This window comes from Mustela putorius, unplaced genomic scaffold (genome assembly GCF_011764305.1).
Source record: "Mustela putorius furo isolate JIRA1106 unplaced genomic scaffold, ASM1176430v1.1 tig00000129_pilon_pilon_pilon, whole genome shotgun sequence".
In the NCBI taxonomy this organism is placed as follows: domain Eukaryota; kingdom Metazoa; phylum Chordata; class Mammalia; order Carnivora; family Mustelidae; genus Mustela; species Mustela putorius.
In genome coordinates this window covers 15,716,073-15,731,674 of record NW_025421290.1, presented here as the reverse complement: position 1 = coordinate 15,731,674, position 15,602 = coordinate 15,716,073, and the positions used below count along the sequence as shown (strand labels likewise).

The window sequence follows — 15,602 nt, the reverse complement described above, 5'->3', positions numbered from 1 at the left end:
TGTTGGTCTTAAAGCCTCAGCCAAAATAGAAGCTCCTTGGCCACATATCTATGCTTCCTAGTCTTTATCCACCAATGGGTTTCATGAAACTCTCCCCATAACTTTCAAGGCTAGGCAGGTTAACAAATTTCTGAAGCAGCCAGGTGTGCATCTATACAGAGTAGTGGCGACAGTGGTTTACCAGCAGTTTATTACCTACCTGCAGTAAACACGCAATCTTAAAAAATACATTATTACCCTATGCAGACTATACAAAAACATATTTAGGCAGATTGGTACTCAGAGCACAACTTCAGACTCCTAATTTGGGATTTTTCCAAAACCATGGCAAACCACTGAGAAGTTCCCCTTACTGCCTTGTAATTCTTAATAATCCAGTTCAGGCCCCTTGGAAACACTTTCATAGGACACCATGACATTTTTACATTCACACATTCAGTTATTTGGCAAACATACTTTAAAAAGGCCACAGAAAATGATAGAACAAGGGATATTCCATATGCAAAACCCTACAACATAAAGCAGAATTTTCTTCTAAGGCTCTAATTAGCACATCCATTCCTCATATCCATGAACACTAAAATGTCCTATTAAACAGTGGGTCATCCATCAACGTGTGCAGCACCCAGCAGGATTTCAGCACAAAATCTAACTTTGCCAAGAAATTACCCCCATAAAATTGTCTCATGACTTTAACTCCTACGGTGATAATACCTAGATCAGTAATAAAGGAATTTTCAAAAGCTACATTAAGCCTTGAAAAGCTATTCATAACTGAAAAACATAAGAACTATATTAATGTAACAAACCATTTTCCTTGACAGACAAGCAAGGAATGAATTAGAAAAGCAAAGCTGGGGTATAAGTCACGAGGCAGAGGAAAAGAAAGGGGATTCACCATTACATAAGGCAATCTTCCCGTCCTATAAGTTAAAGAAGATCGTGTCACCTTAAACACATACAGAAAAGTAATTGCCTGTTGTCAGAGTAATGTATCCTAGCTTCTTAGAAATTATAGGCCATAGTTATGTCATACAAACCATATTTATTTTAACAGAAAGATTTTAGCACTTTTTAGTCCATATCCCACTTTGACATGGTATAACGCTATTATCCGGTTACTTTATTTTACACTCCCAAACACTTCTCCCACTACCACCCACATACAAATACTTTTGCCCACCATCTACAATGGTTGGTTTTATGTGTCAGCTTGGCCAAGCTATAAGCCTCAATTAATCAATCAAACACTAATTGAGGAAACACTGTGAAGTATTTTGTAGATGTGACTAAGGCCCTTATGCATTTGACTTCAAGTAAAGGAGATTATTCTATATAATTAGTCCACTGAAAGCCTTAAGAGGAAACTTGAGGCATCCCTGGACACAAAGAAGTTTACTTGGGGTTCAAACTCATGACCCCAAGATCAGGAGTTGAATGCTCTATCAACTGAGCCAGCCAGGCACCTCAATGTCACCTTAATATATATAAAATCCTAACTGATAACCCATTCCAAACAAAACTGAGCACAGATTCCAGGGATAGTTGAACTGTTTCCAATGATATCAGGATTGCAATGTCTAGTTTTTGTGAAACATCCTAAGAACTACAGATTTCATAAGCAAAAATAAGGCTCTGTTCAAAACCAATTAAACAAACAAACAAACAAACAAACAAATAAATGCCCTGATAAGTGGACTACTCTTCTCCAGCCCACTTTTCAGACCTAAAGACCTGATATGCAGCCTCTAATCTGGATCACTTAACACAAACCCTCTTTGGCATTCCTGGGGAAGCAGAGACAGTTAATGCACAGCTATGCTACATCAGACAAAGGCGACAAGAGAACTGGCCAGGGATATGAAGATAGAGTTTGCTTGGTTCTAATAACTCCACTCCATCTAGAGTGAAGGATCCCACTTGATGAAACATGAGATAACCCACCAATAACTCACTCATGGTTCAGATTTTACTTGGATTTGGACCTTTACTTTCACTGTTCCAACATTTTGAAAGCATTTTGAAAGTGGAAGAATTGTCTACAATTAAATTTTTTCTTAGAAAATCATATTTAAGGTAGAGTGGGAAAAAAAGATTAAGTAGATGGAGGGCCGGCAAAAAAACCCTCACAATTCCTCTCTGGGATGCATGCTTAATCTCTTCCTTATTCTTTACTGCTGAAAACAAATTCATAAACCTAAAGATGAACAAAAAGAAATGACACAGAAAAAAAAATATCATGCCATAAAAATGATATTAACATTTTCATGGCATTTGATAACCTAAAATTTAGCACACAGTTATCCTCTCCTATGAAAATCCTGCTGATTTTCTTCAGAATCTATAGGTAATTTATCCAGTGCAGTGTGCTTTTTCCCCCTCCAATAGAGAAAGAAATGTGATCTTTCCTGTCACTCTCTGTCAAGTTTTTCAGAATCGCCAGTTATGAATAAAGTTATTGCTAATTCCAGAAGAGGTGAAGGTTAGAATTGTTGTCAGAACTCTCAGAACATGGGCCATTTGTATAAATCAGAAACTAGACATTTGGGCTTTGGGGAAATGGGGCCATTAGCTTTAGAATGCACGGAACTGCTCCTGGGGAATCAACCGCCATTAACTTTCATTAGCAATCATTTGCCCTTGCAGTGGAGAGGGAGGAACACTATCATGGAACACCAGTGAAAGAAAAAACAGGAGAGTGATGAGGGAATGGCAGAGGTCAGTAGCTACTGATACAATATGGTGGTCATTTACCTTGGGTTAATAGGAACAGCAATAAAATATGCTATGTTGGCCTGTATCAATAAGTATAATTACATGACAGAGAGCAAATTGTTATGTTTCTGCTGACAAATAAATAAGGTTCTCTCTGGATATCCTCTTTCTTTAAATTTTTATTTTATTCTTTTTTGGACTGCCTCATTCACCTTGTCAAGCCAGACATTTCTTCTCTGTTATCTTCTCTCAATCTTGGACTCTCCTTTTTCTCTATCTATTGCTAAGTGTTGCAAAAAAAGGGAAAGACTACAACTATGGAAGAATAGTTCCATAATGGAAACTATGGAAGATGACAACTATGCCCCTCTTGGTTTGACCTGCCATGTATCCAAAGGAAAGAAGAAAAATACTAGAGAGCTCAGGTCATTTAGACCAGGTCACGAAAGCGGGCAGTGTGACATTTCTTCTAGCTTTCTACCTAATATGATTCACGGACTCTTCCCCGTTTCAATATCCTGTGCTTACCAGGCAGGGTTCCAGGCATAAAAAAGCCAGAGAGATGCCTGACCTTCACTGGGGAAAGCACTAAGAAATAATTTACTGTTATTTTTCCAGGTTATTTTGTGTGAGTGATGTGGAGGGAGGACTCTTAACAAGACCTACCTACCATAATGAGCCACAAGCTAGGTTTACTCTACCTCAGAGTACTGTACCACTGGGGAAGGCATTCAGTCTGAAGATGCTGGAAAATGGCAGAAGACCTTGCTCTTGCTCAGCAAGCAATTCTCCTGTGGGGCAGAGGATGGGGATAGGGGTGGGGGTGGCCAGAAACTACAGGGAATGAGAGCAGATGTTCAAGGTATGTGCTGTTTGAAAAGGGTTATTCAATATTACTGTAATACATGTTTTTATTTGAAAGGGAAAACGCCTGTGGCTTTAATAATATGAACTATTAAAAGAAAGATTTCAAAAATTGTCTGAGGTTATACAGATAGATAGAAAATAGACTCTGATTCCAAGTGAGAGAAAAGGCGCAGAATCTCAATGTCAGCAAACAGCTATGTGAAATGTTTATATTTATCAGAGGAGATTAAGATTTTATAAAGCTTAATAAGTAGCATGCTAATTCTAGCCATTAGTGTTCAAAATATACAAAATGATAAACTCTAAGGAAGGAGGGGGTCTCCCAAATCAGGGGTCAAGATTTTGGTACTTCTTTTCCCTTCCCTCTCCCAGCTCCCTATATGACACCCCCTCTGTTAGGTTTGAAAAGACCCTTTACCCTGTTCCAGCCTCTAGGTCTTGCCCCATTTTCTTTTCCTCTCTGGGCTCTCAGATACAAGTATAATGATTGACTCAAAGGTGTTCTTACCATTGTCCATCCCTGCTCTAGATAAAGAAAGGGTTTCATGCAAAGAATACCTTCACAGGCAGATACTTCTGTGTTCTCCTCCTCATGGGTAGAGAGCAGGTGGCTGAGTTTTGATTTCTGCTCCAATCCCACCTGCTTTCCTTTCTCAGATGCTTCTGAATGGAAACTCTGGGACCGGGACACAGAAATCTCAAATTGTTTGATCACCTCTTCATCACTGTCAGAAGATGTGCATGGCTCTTCATCATCGCCAAAGCTGTTAACTGGGAGCAAACAAGAGCCATGAGTCTCATGTCGGGCTCGCAAGAATACAGAGATTGATAACCCGGAGAAATAGAAGAACATGAATGATTAGTCTGGATAAAGCAGGCCCAACCCAGACAGAAAGATTTTAAAGCATTTTTTGAAACACAAATTTGAGTCCAAAGGAATAAAACAGGAAAGGAAAGCTTATGTAGGCAAGTAGAAATACATAGCTGGAACTCGGGAGGAACCATCAGGACACTCCTGACATAATAAGACCTTTAGTTGAGAAGGGCAGCCCTACTGATTTGTTGTGTTAGGGACATGTGCTTATTACTGGGAACAGGGCATTTGACAATGATGACAGAAAATATGCTCTTAGTCTCATCTCTGCTATTAAAACACAAAGAGTTAAGCCCTATCCCAGAGAAGGCATACTTGCAACTGAGAACTTCCAAAAGTGTCCTAGTTTTGAAGAAACACCCACAGTAGTATATGTAATTTAAACAAAACAGAACTAGTTTATATTATAATGTTCTAATGCCTTTGCCAGCACCAACAACCCAAACCAAACACCCTTTCAATTATTTGTACTACTTTCCTCATATCAGCTCACTGGCACTTTCAGTTTCTCCAACAAGCCAAGATGGTTCTTCCCTTTGAGTTCTTTGCCTTTGTTTCTTCTGCCTAGAACCCTCCAGCCCCTGGTGTTTTCCTGGCTGGTTCCTCTCACCACTGAAGTGTCAGCTCCATGGTCACTTCATCCTAAACTCTTCTTCATTGTCCTACCTTAAGCAATTTTCTTCAAAATATTCCTATTCCTCTCTTCTCCCCCATGACTTCCATGAAAATACAGACATCACCAGTTTTGTTATCTGATGTCTCTCCATTATGTAAAACAATGTCCATTTCATAGTAAGTGCTTAACAAAAGCTTGCTAAATCTTGAAGAAATTGGTGAAGATCCAGTGTTTTCTCCCAAACCTGAGCGCCGCCCATCCTCTATACTAACACACACTCACCCAGGGTTCCCTGTGCCTGGAATGTTTTCCCTTTGCCCCAACACCTGTCTAGACTAGTCAAGAATCTGGTTCATCATGAGGACTCAGTATAGATATCACTTCTAGAGACAGCCTTTCACTGACCCCTTAAATCAGGTTCACTGCTCTTCCTATGAGCAGTAAAATAGCTCTCAGCCCTGCCCTATCAATGTTCCCTCCAACTTTGTGACAGATTCACCTATTTAATTTCCAACCGTTCCACCCTATCTGTACATAACAGGAGAGTAAGTGACACAGTGGACCACCCACCTTCGCTTCCCTCCAGGCCCTATCTCCATGTCAGGCACACGGCAGGCTACTCTGTAAATATTTGCTGAAAGTAAACTGGAAATGATAAATAATGGGGATTTTTTTTTTTTTTCAGAGTGAGTGAGCAAGAGAGCATAGGGAGGGATGGGAGAGAGCAAGAGAGAGAGAGAATCTTAAGCAGGCTCAACACCCAGCATGGAGGCAGACACAGAGCTCAATCTCACAACCCTGAGATCTGAGCTAGAGTCAAGAGTCAGACACTTAACTGACTGAGCTACCCTGGAGCTCCAGTGGGAAATTATTATTTTTTTTTTAATTTGCTCCTCCCATCCAAAAGTCATACATAATTCACGGGAAGAATATGGTTATTAATTCATAGATGGGTCCTGAAGATTACTACTGAGCCAGAAGCTAAGAAAAAATTATAAATACATTTTTAAAGTGAGAGAAAATATGTTAAATACCAGCCAGGTCAAAATATCTATTTCCTGTCTTATTTAAGAGTTGATATTCCTGAGTTTGTTTAGAATATTAGTAATAATAATAAATACTTTTTGCTTTTTTATGTGCCAGAAACTGTCCTAAGTGCCTTACACATATTATCTCATTTAAACCACATTAAACACCCATTATTGTTCTCATTTTCCAAGTGAGAAAATCAAAAGAAAAGTCTACAACTGTTTGAAGATCATACTCCCAATAAAGGTTAGAATTGACTTTTGAATCAAGGTTGCTGTCTGGAGAGGTCATGTTTCTAATTATTATTCTGAAGAGCCGGAGAGAGGCACTAGAAAGAACCCTTCTGAATTCTGAATGCTCACATCAACTAGCTCAGCCCCTGCGGTCAAATCTCTTAACCTGTCCGGATCATTTCTAATGTCTGGATCATTTCCCAGGTCTTCTCTAGATCTAAGTTTTCTGACTCCAAACTTCCTACCCAATAAATGTCAATACTGGATCTGTTTTTCTCTTTTATGGAGCAGCTGATTTAAGAATACAAGAGTACATCACTGTCAGCTCACTCAGTTGTGGTGGCTGTGACCAGTACCAGTAAGACCTGAAAAGCCAATTGTCAGAAGACATGAGATATCCCACTAATCCTAAAAAACCACCCCAACAGAAAACCATCACAAGAGGCTGGCTGTCTCCCCTTGTCTCAATATGCCGTGCAAAGCACCTGTTGTAAGACAGACCATCACATAAGGGAGAGATCCAGGGACCAATGGAGCAAAATTAAACTCCCTTCACCATTAGAGCACAGGACCAGCTGAGCACCTGAAAAGGAATTAGGGGGATATAAGCATGGGGGATGAAGCATTCATTGGAATTCTAAGTGTAGGATTCCATTCCATTTATATTACTAGGTCTGATTTTAAAATGTAAGTTAGTCATAGTTATCAATCTCAAATTGAGTGACTGCATATTTTCTAATCTATAATATCAATAGTTGGAATTCACTAATTTTTTAGAATTCATTAATTTACCATTATAGGATCCCTGAGAGGTGGGTTGTTGTTGTTGTTGTTGTTGTTTTGGGTTTTTTGTTTTTGTTTTTGTTTTGTTTGTTTGTTTTCCCCCAGTGAGTCACAGATCATCCACAGAAGAAAGATTTCCATTTCACTAAACATTCCAGATACCTTCTTGGGACTTTGCATATATTATCTCATTTAATCCTCACAGCAACACCATGCAGTAAGGATCATTATTAGTCCCATCACAGAGATGGAAAACAGAGGCACAGAAAGTAAAGTAGATTGCCCTCAGCAACAACTTTAGCAAAGTAACAAAACGGGACTTGACACTGAACCTGTGTTTTTAGCCCATGAGCATATCATCAAACACTACCGGGTGAGGACACTAGAGCCATATCTAGTTTACTTTTCAGAGTGAGGTGAGGGTACTCTGCCACTTCCACCCTGAAATCTTCCAGGAGGCTGCTTCCTTTGTGAGAGGAGACCAGCAGTCAGCCCATGTGGGAATGAGTGAATACATACAGCAGGCTGCGGTATAACTGGCCTATCACCCCTCATGGGATTATAAATAAAAACGGCACATCCTATTCTAAGCCTCACTCCCCAAGGACTTCAGGGAATTCTCCATTTAAAAATGAAACTTGCCATCCCTCCCTAAAAACCACTCAGCAGCAACATAACTCACTAGTGGCACTATTACAATGATAAAAGCAATTGCATATCCAGCACGTACCATGTGCAGGCACTATTCTAGAACTTCACCTATTTTAACTTATTTATTCTTTACAATAACATAAACCCATTTTGTGGATTGGAAAACTGAGACAAAGTGAGGTTAGTAATTTGCCATGGTCCTAACAGTTAGTAGTAGTGGAACCAAGATTCAAACCCAAGCTGTATTGCTCCAAAGTCAGTGTAAATGAACATAATGCTCCCTCAACCATCTGCTGCCTCAAGGCAAAAAAAAAAAAATCATTCTTAAATCCTGGTCAAAATCTACACAACTCTGTTTTATCACTAAGAATACAAAATCACATAGTTTGAGCTGGAAATAATTTTTATAAGCATTTTTTTAGACTTTTTTTTTATTTATTTAATACAGAGAAAGAGAGAGCACAAGCAGGGGGAGCAGAAGGCAGAGGGAGAGGGAGAAGCAGTTTCCCTGCTGAGCAAGGATCCTAACATGGTACTCCATCCTCAGATCCGGGGTCATCCCCAAAGGCAGACACTTAACTAAGGCACTCAGGAATCACTATAAACATCTTTTTTTTTTAAAGATTTTATTTATTTATTTATTTATTTGACAGAGAGAAATCACAAGTAGATGGAGAGGCAGGCAGAGAGAGACAGAGGGAAGCAGGCTCCCCGCTGAGCAGAGAGCCCGATGCGGGACTCGATCCCAGGACCCTGAGATCAGGACCTGAGCCGAAGGCAGCGGCTTAACCCACTGAGCCACCCAGGCGCCCCACTATAAACATCTTTTTAAAAGATTCCTGTGGGGTGCCTGGGTGACTCAGTGGGTTAAAGCCTCTGCCTTCAGCTCCGGTCATGGTTCCAGGGTCCTGGGATTGAGCCCTGAGTCGGGCTCTCTGCTTGGCAGTGAGCCTGCTTCCCTTCCTCTCTCTCTGCCTGCCTCTCTGCCTACTTGTGATCTCTCTCTCTGTCAAATAAATAAATAAAATCTTTAAAAAAAAAAAAAGATTCCTGCTACTTGCCTTGTAATAAGTCTATGTCAACAACTAAATAGCTGACCTGGATTTCATTCAACTTAAATTTTTGAAAATCACAAAGCCTCATCTCAGTTGTGACACTTCTTTCAGAGATAAGATAGTACTTTCTGAAACATCATATAAATACCAAGTTTAAACCCCTTTCAAGCTAAGTACCTGGGAAATAACACAGTGGGAATTTGTATTCAGGTCTTCACCCCTTCATCCAATTAGCTTGCTAAAATAATAGGGGGAAAATTGTACAATTACCGTGGACGTGGATACATCTTTAAGTTGAGATTGTTCATTTCACTCAGACACAGAATACAGAGGGATCATTGATAGAACCCAAATATCAACCACCAAAGAGAAGGCAGACTCTTCTGCAAACCTTCTGATGCTTGGCCACCCAGCTTCATCCCTTTGTTCGCACACTGTAGAGGGGGTACCTCGGGCTTCTTGAACTGGCAAGAAGATCATATCTTGGAAAGGTGGAGAGCGCTGACTAGAGACCCATCAGAACTTGAATCCCTGCTACAATGGAGTCAGAATGTTCCTCCCTCTAATTTGTAATGATTTTTTTTTTCCTAGTTCAAGTAGGAAGGGGCAGAGCAATGCTATCTATCCTTATGTCACACATTTAAGTAAAGAAGGTGGGGCCCCAAAGCCACAGAAACAGCCTGTCAAGTACGTCGGTCAAGACTAGAGCGGTTAAGAGTGTGGAATCTGGAGCCCAGCAGCCTAGCTCTGAATTTGAGATCTTCCATTTGCTAGTTTGAGACCCAAATGAGTTCCTTACTCTCTCTGAATTCTGGTGTCCTTATTTTGAGACTCCTTACTTCTTAATATTGTTGAGACAAATAAATGAAATAAAATGCACCTGGGTGGCTCAGTTGGTTAAGCATCTACCTTCGGCTTGAGTCATGATCCCAAGGACCTGGGACTGAGCTTGCTTCTCCCTCTCCCTCTGCCACTCTCCCTGCTTGTGCTCTCTGTCAAATAAATAAATGAAATCTTTAAAAAAAAATAAATGAGGGGCACCTGGGTGGCTCAGTGGGTTAAAGCCTCTGCCTTTGGCTCAGGTCATGATCTCAGGGTCCTGGGATGGAGCCCTGCATCCGGCTCCCTGCTTGGCAGGGAGCCTGCTTCCTCCTCTCTCTCTGCCTGCCTCTCTGCCTACTTATGATCTCTCTCTGTCAAATAAATAAATAAAATCTTAAAAAAAATTTTTTTTTAAATAAATGAAATAAACCACTTAGCCCATGCCTGGTATATGACATGCTCAAAAAATGTTGCTATTATTATTATTATTATTATTATTAATATCATTATTGTCTCCTATCATGGCAGTGCCCTTTTGGAAGCCCTTTTATGAAGCCTTGCACTTATATGCAATGGAAATAATGTGCCTGTTCTTGCAGGGTCTACTTGAAAACTCATCATAGGGTTGTTGCAGGGGAAAGGTGGAAGAAACAAGGGCTGGGCGAGGAGGAGGTAAGCCGGCAATGTGAATTGGTACCTTCTTTACCTCACTATCCTTTTTCCCAAGCCTGGAGGTGGGGTGCTCTGTCAGAGTTGGCAATGCTGTCTGGCTGTAGGCAGTACCCAACACCTGCTCATTTTCTTGTTTCTTTTAAGGCAACAAAACCACCAACTGGTGATACAAGGGGAGGATTTCTTAAGCCTGTCTGCTGCTATTTCACAGATGGAGTTAGAATTTATAAATGATCAGTGAAGCTCTGAGCTTATTAATTTGTTCCCACCCACACAGGAGCAATTAGGTGGAAGGAGGTGCTGCTCACATCTTATGCATGGGAAGAGGAGACAGGTCGGGGCCGGTTGTGCTCAGTGGTGTGGTACCTGGGTGCTACTTTTAGCTACAGTTGCAGGAAATCCCTTATATACTAGATTTCTCAAATACCCACAGTAAACGTCTGCCCAGGGTGGCTGGCTAACAACAGTAAGTTGGTTATAGTGAAAAAGGAGAAGGGAGGTCAGAAGAGACAACTGCCCATTTCAGATCCTAAGAAAGTGACCGTGTTTCTAGAAGCACGATCCAGCCATTATTGGATTCAGGCAGGAGAGGAAAAGATTTTTATTTATTATCCAGCGTTAGGGGTATTTTTCAGACTATGTTTTGTGAAAAGTCTAGGGTTCTAAAAGGAGCTTCAAGGCCTTTGGACATATGGGTGGTTGCATGAGGCAGGTTGGGCCATGCAGCCTGCAGAGGTAGGGCTGTTTTGCTCTAATACTATTTACATTTTTATAAGATTTTGTTGGGAAAAGAATAGGAGTCCTGACACTTTTTAAAAGTTTGAAAAACAGCGATATAACCCCACTCCCTCATTCTACTGAACAGACACTGTGTCTGAGGCTACTTAAAGGATTCGCCTATAGCCAAATAGCTAATTAGTGGCAGAGGAAAAACTAGCACCAGGTCCTCCTGGTGCACACTGTGCACACTGTCTCTTGCTACCCTGTACCTTGTGCAAGATATTTTGACAACTCCATTTCCTATATGCACAAAATGATGGCACTTGCAACATTTATATATGAGTGGGTCAAAAAGAAAATCTTTTATTAAAACTAGTTACGGATCACTAGAGTACAGAAAACTTACAATAGTGAAGATTCCAGTTCCATTAACAGCAGAATAAGTGATTTTAACTCACCTATGAATAACAATCATAAACTCATGAAAAAAAAATTTTTTAAGTCAACTAGTAAGCAAGAGCAGGGACAATCTGGAGAGGATCCAAGTTTTGAAAGAAGGAAACTTCCATGATTACATTGCTTTTCTGCTAAGAGTTCCACCAAGTCTAAGAAGCATAGGGGATCTAGGACTCTGGCAGACACAAAAGGCTTATTGACTTACAGTGTCAGAGGACAGAATTCAGGGCAGCTGGAAATACAGGTGGAAACTCCAGAAAGGAGGAAACCACAGAAAAAGAACTCCAAAGTCTGCATATGAACTTGGCAAACACTTGGTTGAAATGTGGAATATGAATGCACGGAGTTGGGGGTGGGGTGGGGGGAGGAATCCAAGTAACTCTTAAAAGTAACAGCTAGAGAGCTAAAAAATCTGAGCAGACATTTTGGCTGCAGCCTATTTCAGGAGTCAGGAGTTTGAATCTGGCCAAGTTAGAGACCCCAGGTATTCCATTAAAACTCCAGACAGATCCACCTGAGAGCTAAGACTAAAAGTAAAACTGAAACAAACCCAACAGAACACAGGAATCATAAGATCAAAGGAATTCACTAATAATGGAACTGTGTGCTAAAACAGAAAGTAACTCACTTCTCTTCCCCACCAGGCCAAGCTCATCCCAGATAAGAGAGGAAGCATCCTGAAAGCATCAGGGGTGGGATGATTGGCTCAGGCTATGGAGATCACACAAAGGCTGCACCATAATAGGCAGTATTATGAACAGACCTGTATCTGTACTCACCAGGTCCTCATTTCTCATTATCTGACTCTCTCAACTACAAATGTTTCCTGAACACTTGGCTTTGACAATCACTTTCAGGTTCATCACTGCAACAGGGTTCACCTGCGGAAGAGCAAGTGCTAAACTGTTAACCTCCTGACTCTTTTTGGCTCTGCTCTCTAATATGCATGCCTCCAACAAGGGGATTCCTTGATAGGACCAAAGTGTTGTGTTGTTTTCCTGCTATAGTTGCATTTACATACAAATTAATGGCCAAGACTACAATTTACTCTGCTGAGAACTGTGGTGACCTGATAATTAAATTTCTGCACATGCAGAGAAAACATAAAACCAGACTGTTTGCTCTTGCTTTCTTTTCCCCAACCCCCAACACTTTTCTATCACTCCAATGAATCTTCACAAGCAAATGTGAATCGACATTTTGATTTACAAATGTTCTGATTAGGAAGACAAAAAACAAATTCCATTGCCATGGATACTAAAATGAAGGGCCTGGGATGGGTAGCCAAGGCTGAGAGAGATAATAAACAGATCTTGAGATGTGCAGGTGTTGTGAGTTTTTGAAATTCTAGCTATTAAGTGCATTCACTCATCTTTCCATCCCATGCTGCAAATCATTCTCGAGGCAGTTCCCAAAGTTATTGTTTTATCTTGCAATACAGCCCTGTCAAGCTACAGAGATAATTTCTAAAAGGCAGTCTCAAACTCTCCTCAGTACCAAATCTACAGTAAATATATCCAAATATATTATGATATCTGGAAAGAAATAGGCTGAAAATGTACACTTGGCTAAGTAAGAGCTTTTTAAGAAGAAAAATAAAAGGCAGATTCCAATAAAAGTCACACAATTCATACATCATATATTCAGGGGTGGTACACATATAGAAGAATAGCAGCCCTCAGTGATGCCACTGATATCAGATAACGAACAGCTTCTCTCCATTTGTAGGAAAGTTAATGGCAATTTTTCCAAATGTTTGACTTTTCCCATAAAGTTTCTGCCCCTTGGGTGCCTCTTATCACATAAGCTGACATGCACGAGCAGATGAAAAAAAAAAGTAACAAAGAAATGAAGTAGCTATTTATGTTTCTTTCTTAGTTGATTTGTCTTGGATATGCAATACTCATGACTATGACTGTAACATGGTTTACATCATCTAGTCATATTTTCCACTGACAAAATGAGTCCTGCTTCATGAAGAAAATACATACATGAAAATTACATGGGGTACCACAAAAATCACGTCAATTTTCAGCATTAAACCACCTGAACAAGCTAAGCACCACTGAATTGGAAATGTTGCCCTGGGTATAATAATGTCGCTTGTTTCATCCATATTCTTAACTGCCATGTAGAGCTTACCTTCTGTTATCTATCTTACTTACATTTTCTAAATGGGTTTATGTAGCTGTGATTCCTCTAACGTATTCAAGGAATTTGTGGTCTTAATTCATTCTTCTCTTCTCTATCCCTTAGTGCCTAACATATTGTTAGGAGAAAACACAGCCATGTCGCCTGGGTGGCTCAGTTGGTTAAGCGTCTCCCTTCTGGTCAGGTCATGGTCTCAGGGTCCTGGGATCAAGCCCCGCATAGCGCTCTCTGTTCAGCAGGGAGCCTGCTTCCCCCTTTCTCTCTGCCTGCCTCTCTGCCTACTTGTGATCTCTCTCTCTCTCTCTCTCTGTCAAATAAATAAATAAAATTTAAAAACATTAGAAGTAAAAAAGTAATAAATCAAATCCTTCAATAATGAATAAACAAATGAATTTAAAATTAGTATAAGAGTGTATTAACCAGGTTATTAACCAATAGGGGAGATAATATGATCCATATTTATTTATTATAAGGTATTGGCTCATGTAATTATGGAGGCTGAGAAGTTCCAAGATCTGTAATTGGAAAGCCTGTGAACAAGGAGAGTCAATGGTGTACATTCTAGTTCAAGAGCAGATGAAGACCAATGCTTTTTCAAGCAGTCAGGCAAAGTTCTCTTTTACTGAGCTTTTCTGTGCTATTCAGGTCTTCAATAGATTGGGTGAGGCCCACCCCATTAGGGAGGGCAGTTTACTTTACTCAGTCTACCAATTCAAATGTTAATTTCCTCCAGAAACATCCTCCCAGATACACCCAGAATAGTATCTGAGCCACTATTTTGGCACCTGTGGCACAATCAAGTGATGCATAAGAGTAACTATCACAAATACCATGAAGGCAAATGCCAAGTGGGAAGAATACCAAAGAGAAGCAAGTCATGCACAGGTTTTCATCCCAGCTCTGACGCTTCCCAACAGGGTGATCCTGGGTGAATTTCGGTTCATTCATCTTTAAAAATTAGACCAGCTTTTGGAAGTCTGACGCCATATAAAACCTCTCCTGCTACAAACTCATAGAAATGCTGATAAAATTAGAAAAATACTTGGTACTACCCCAGAGGTGTAAACAACTTGTTTGGCTGATATCTAGGATATTAACACACTTGGATTTATGCAAGTCTGGATCTAAGACCCTAGCATAAAGCTACTACTCTTTAATAGAGGCTGGGGCACTAATAAATTTCAGCTAAAAGTTTGGACCTAGAGAAGTAGCAAGGAAGGTTACTACCCATTGGGGCTGTGAATGAGAAAAAAATTATTCTATGAGAAGAAAAACATTAAGTCTACCTCTCATAGAGATATAGTCCCAGCCCAACACAGACATTTGAAAGTAAGAAATTAATAAGGGAAATGGGTAAGCACTTATGAAATCAAGGAGAACCCAGCAGAAGCAAGTGTAAAATTGCACTATAGGAATACTTCCATAAGCCAGTGAACACAGGATTGCACCCTTCACCAAACACAAACATAGCCCTTCTAAAGATGAGCTAACCTGCAAACACACAGACTATAATAAACAAAAGGTATTAAACTATCTTGAGGTGAGATAGAAAACAATCTAAGAACACACAGTGATTTAAATATGTGGAAGATTTACAAGAATTGGCCATGTATTAGGCCACAGAGGAAGCCTCAAAAATATAATTATACCACACACATTCTAATCTCAATAAAGTTAGAAATAAAAGACTTTTTAGAAATTATAAAAATGCCTTTTGGAAACCAGAATCCACATTTTTAAATAATTGATGGGTCAAAGAAGAAACTCTAATTGGAATGATAAAATATTTATAACTGAAAAATAATGAACACATCACATATCATACATTTGTGGGATATATTTAAAGTGGTACTTAAAAGAAATTTATGGATTCATTTAGGGTATATATTAGAAATAAAGAAAAAGACTGAAAAATTAATATGATCAATGGTCAATTCAAGACGTTATTGATCAAGAGT

The 15,602-nt window shown here is 39.8% G+C and overlaps 1 protein-coding gene across 1 annotated transcript in view; it reads right to left on the bottom strand.

Moving 5' to 3' along the window:
* SYT16 (synaptotagmin 16) overlaps positions 1-15,602 on the bottom strand; it is a 111,640-nt gene that overhangs the window by 38,095 nt on the left and 57,943 nt on the right. The window contains exon 2 of the mRNA XM_004738889.3: positions 4,141-4,353. Coding sequence (XP_004738946.1) covers positions 4,141-4,353 — 213 coding nt within the window. The remainder of the gene's footprint in view (positions 1-4,140; positions 4,354-15,602) is intronic.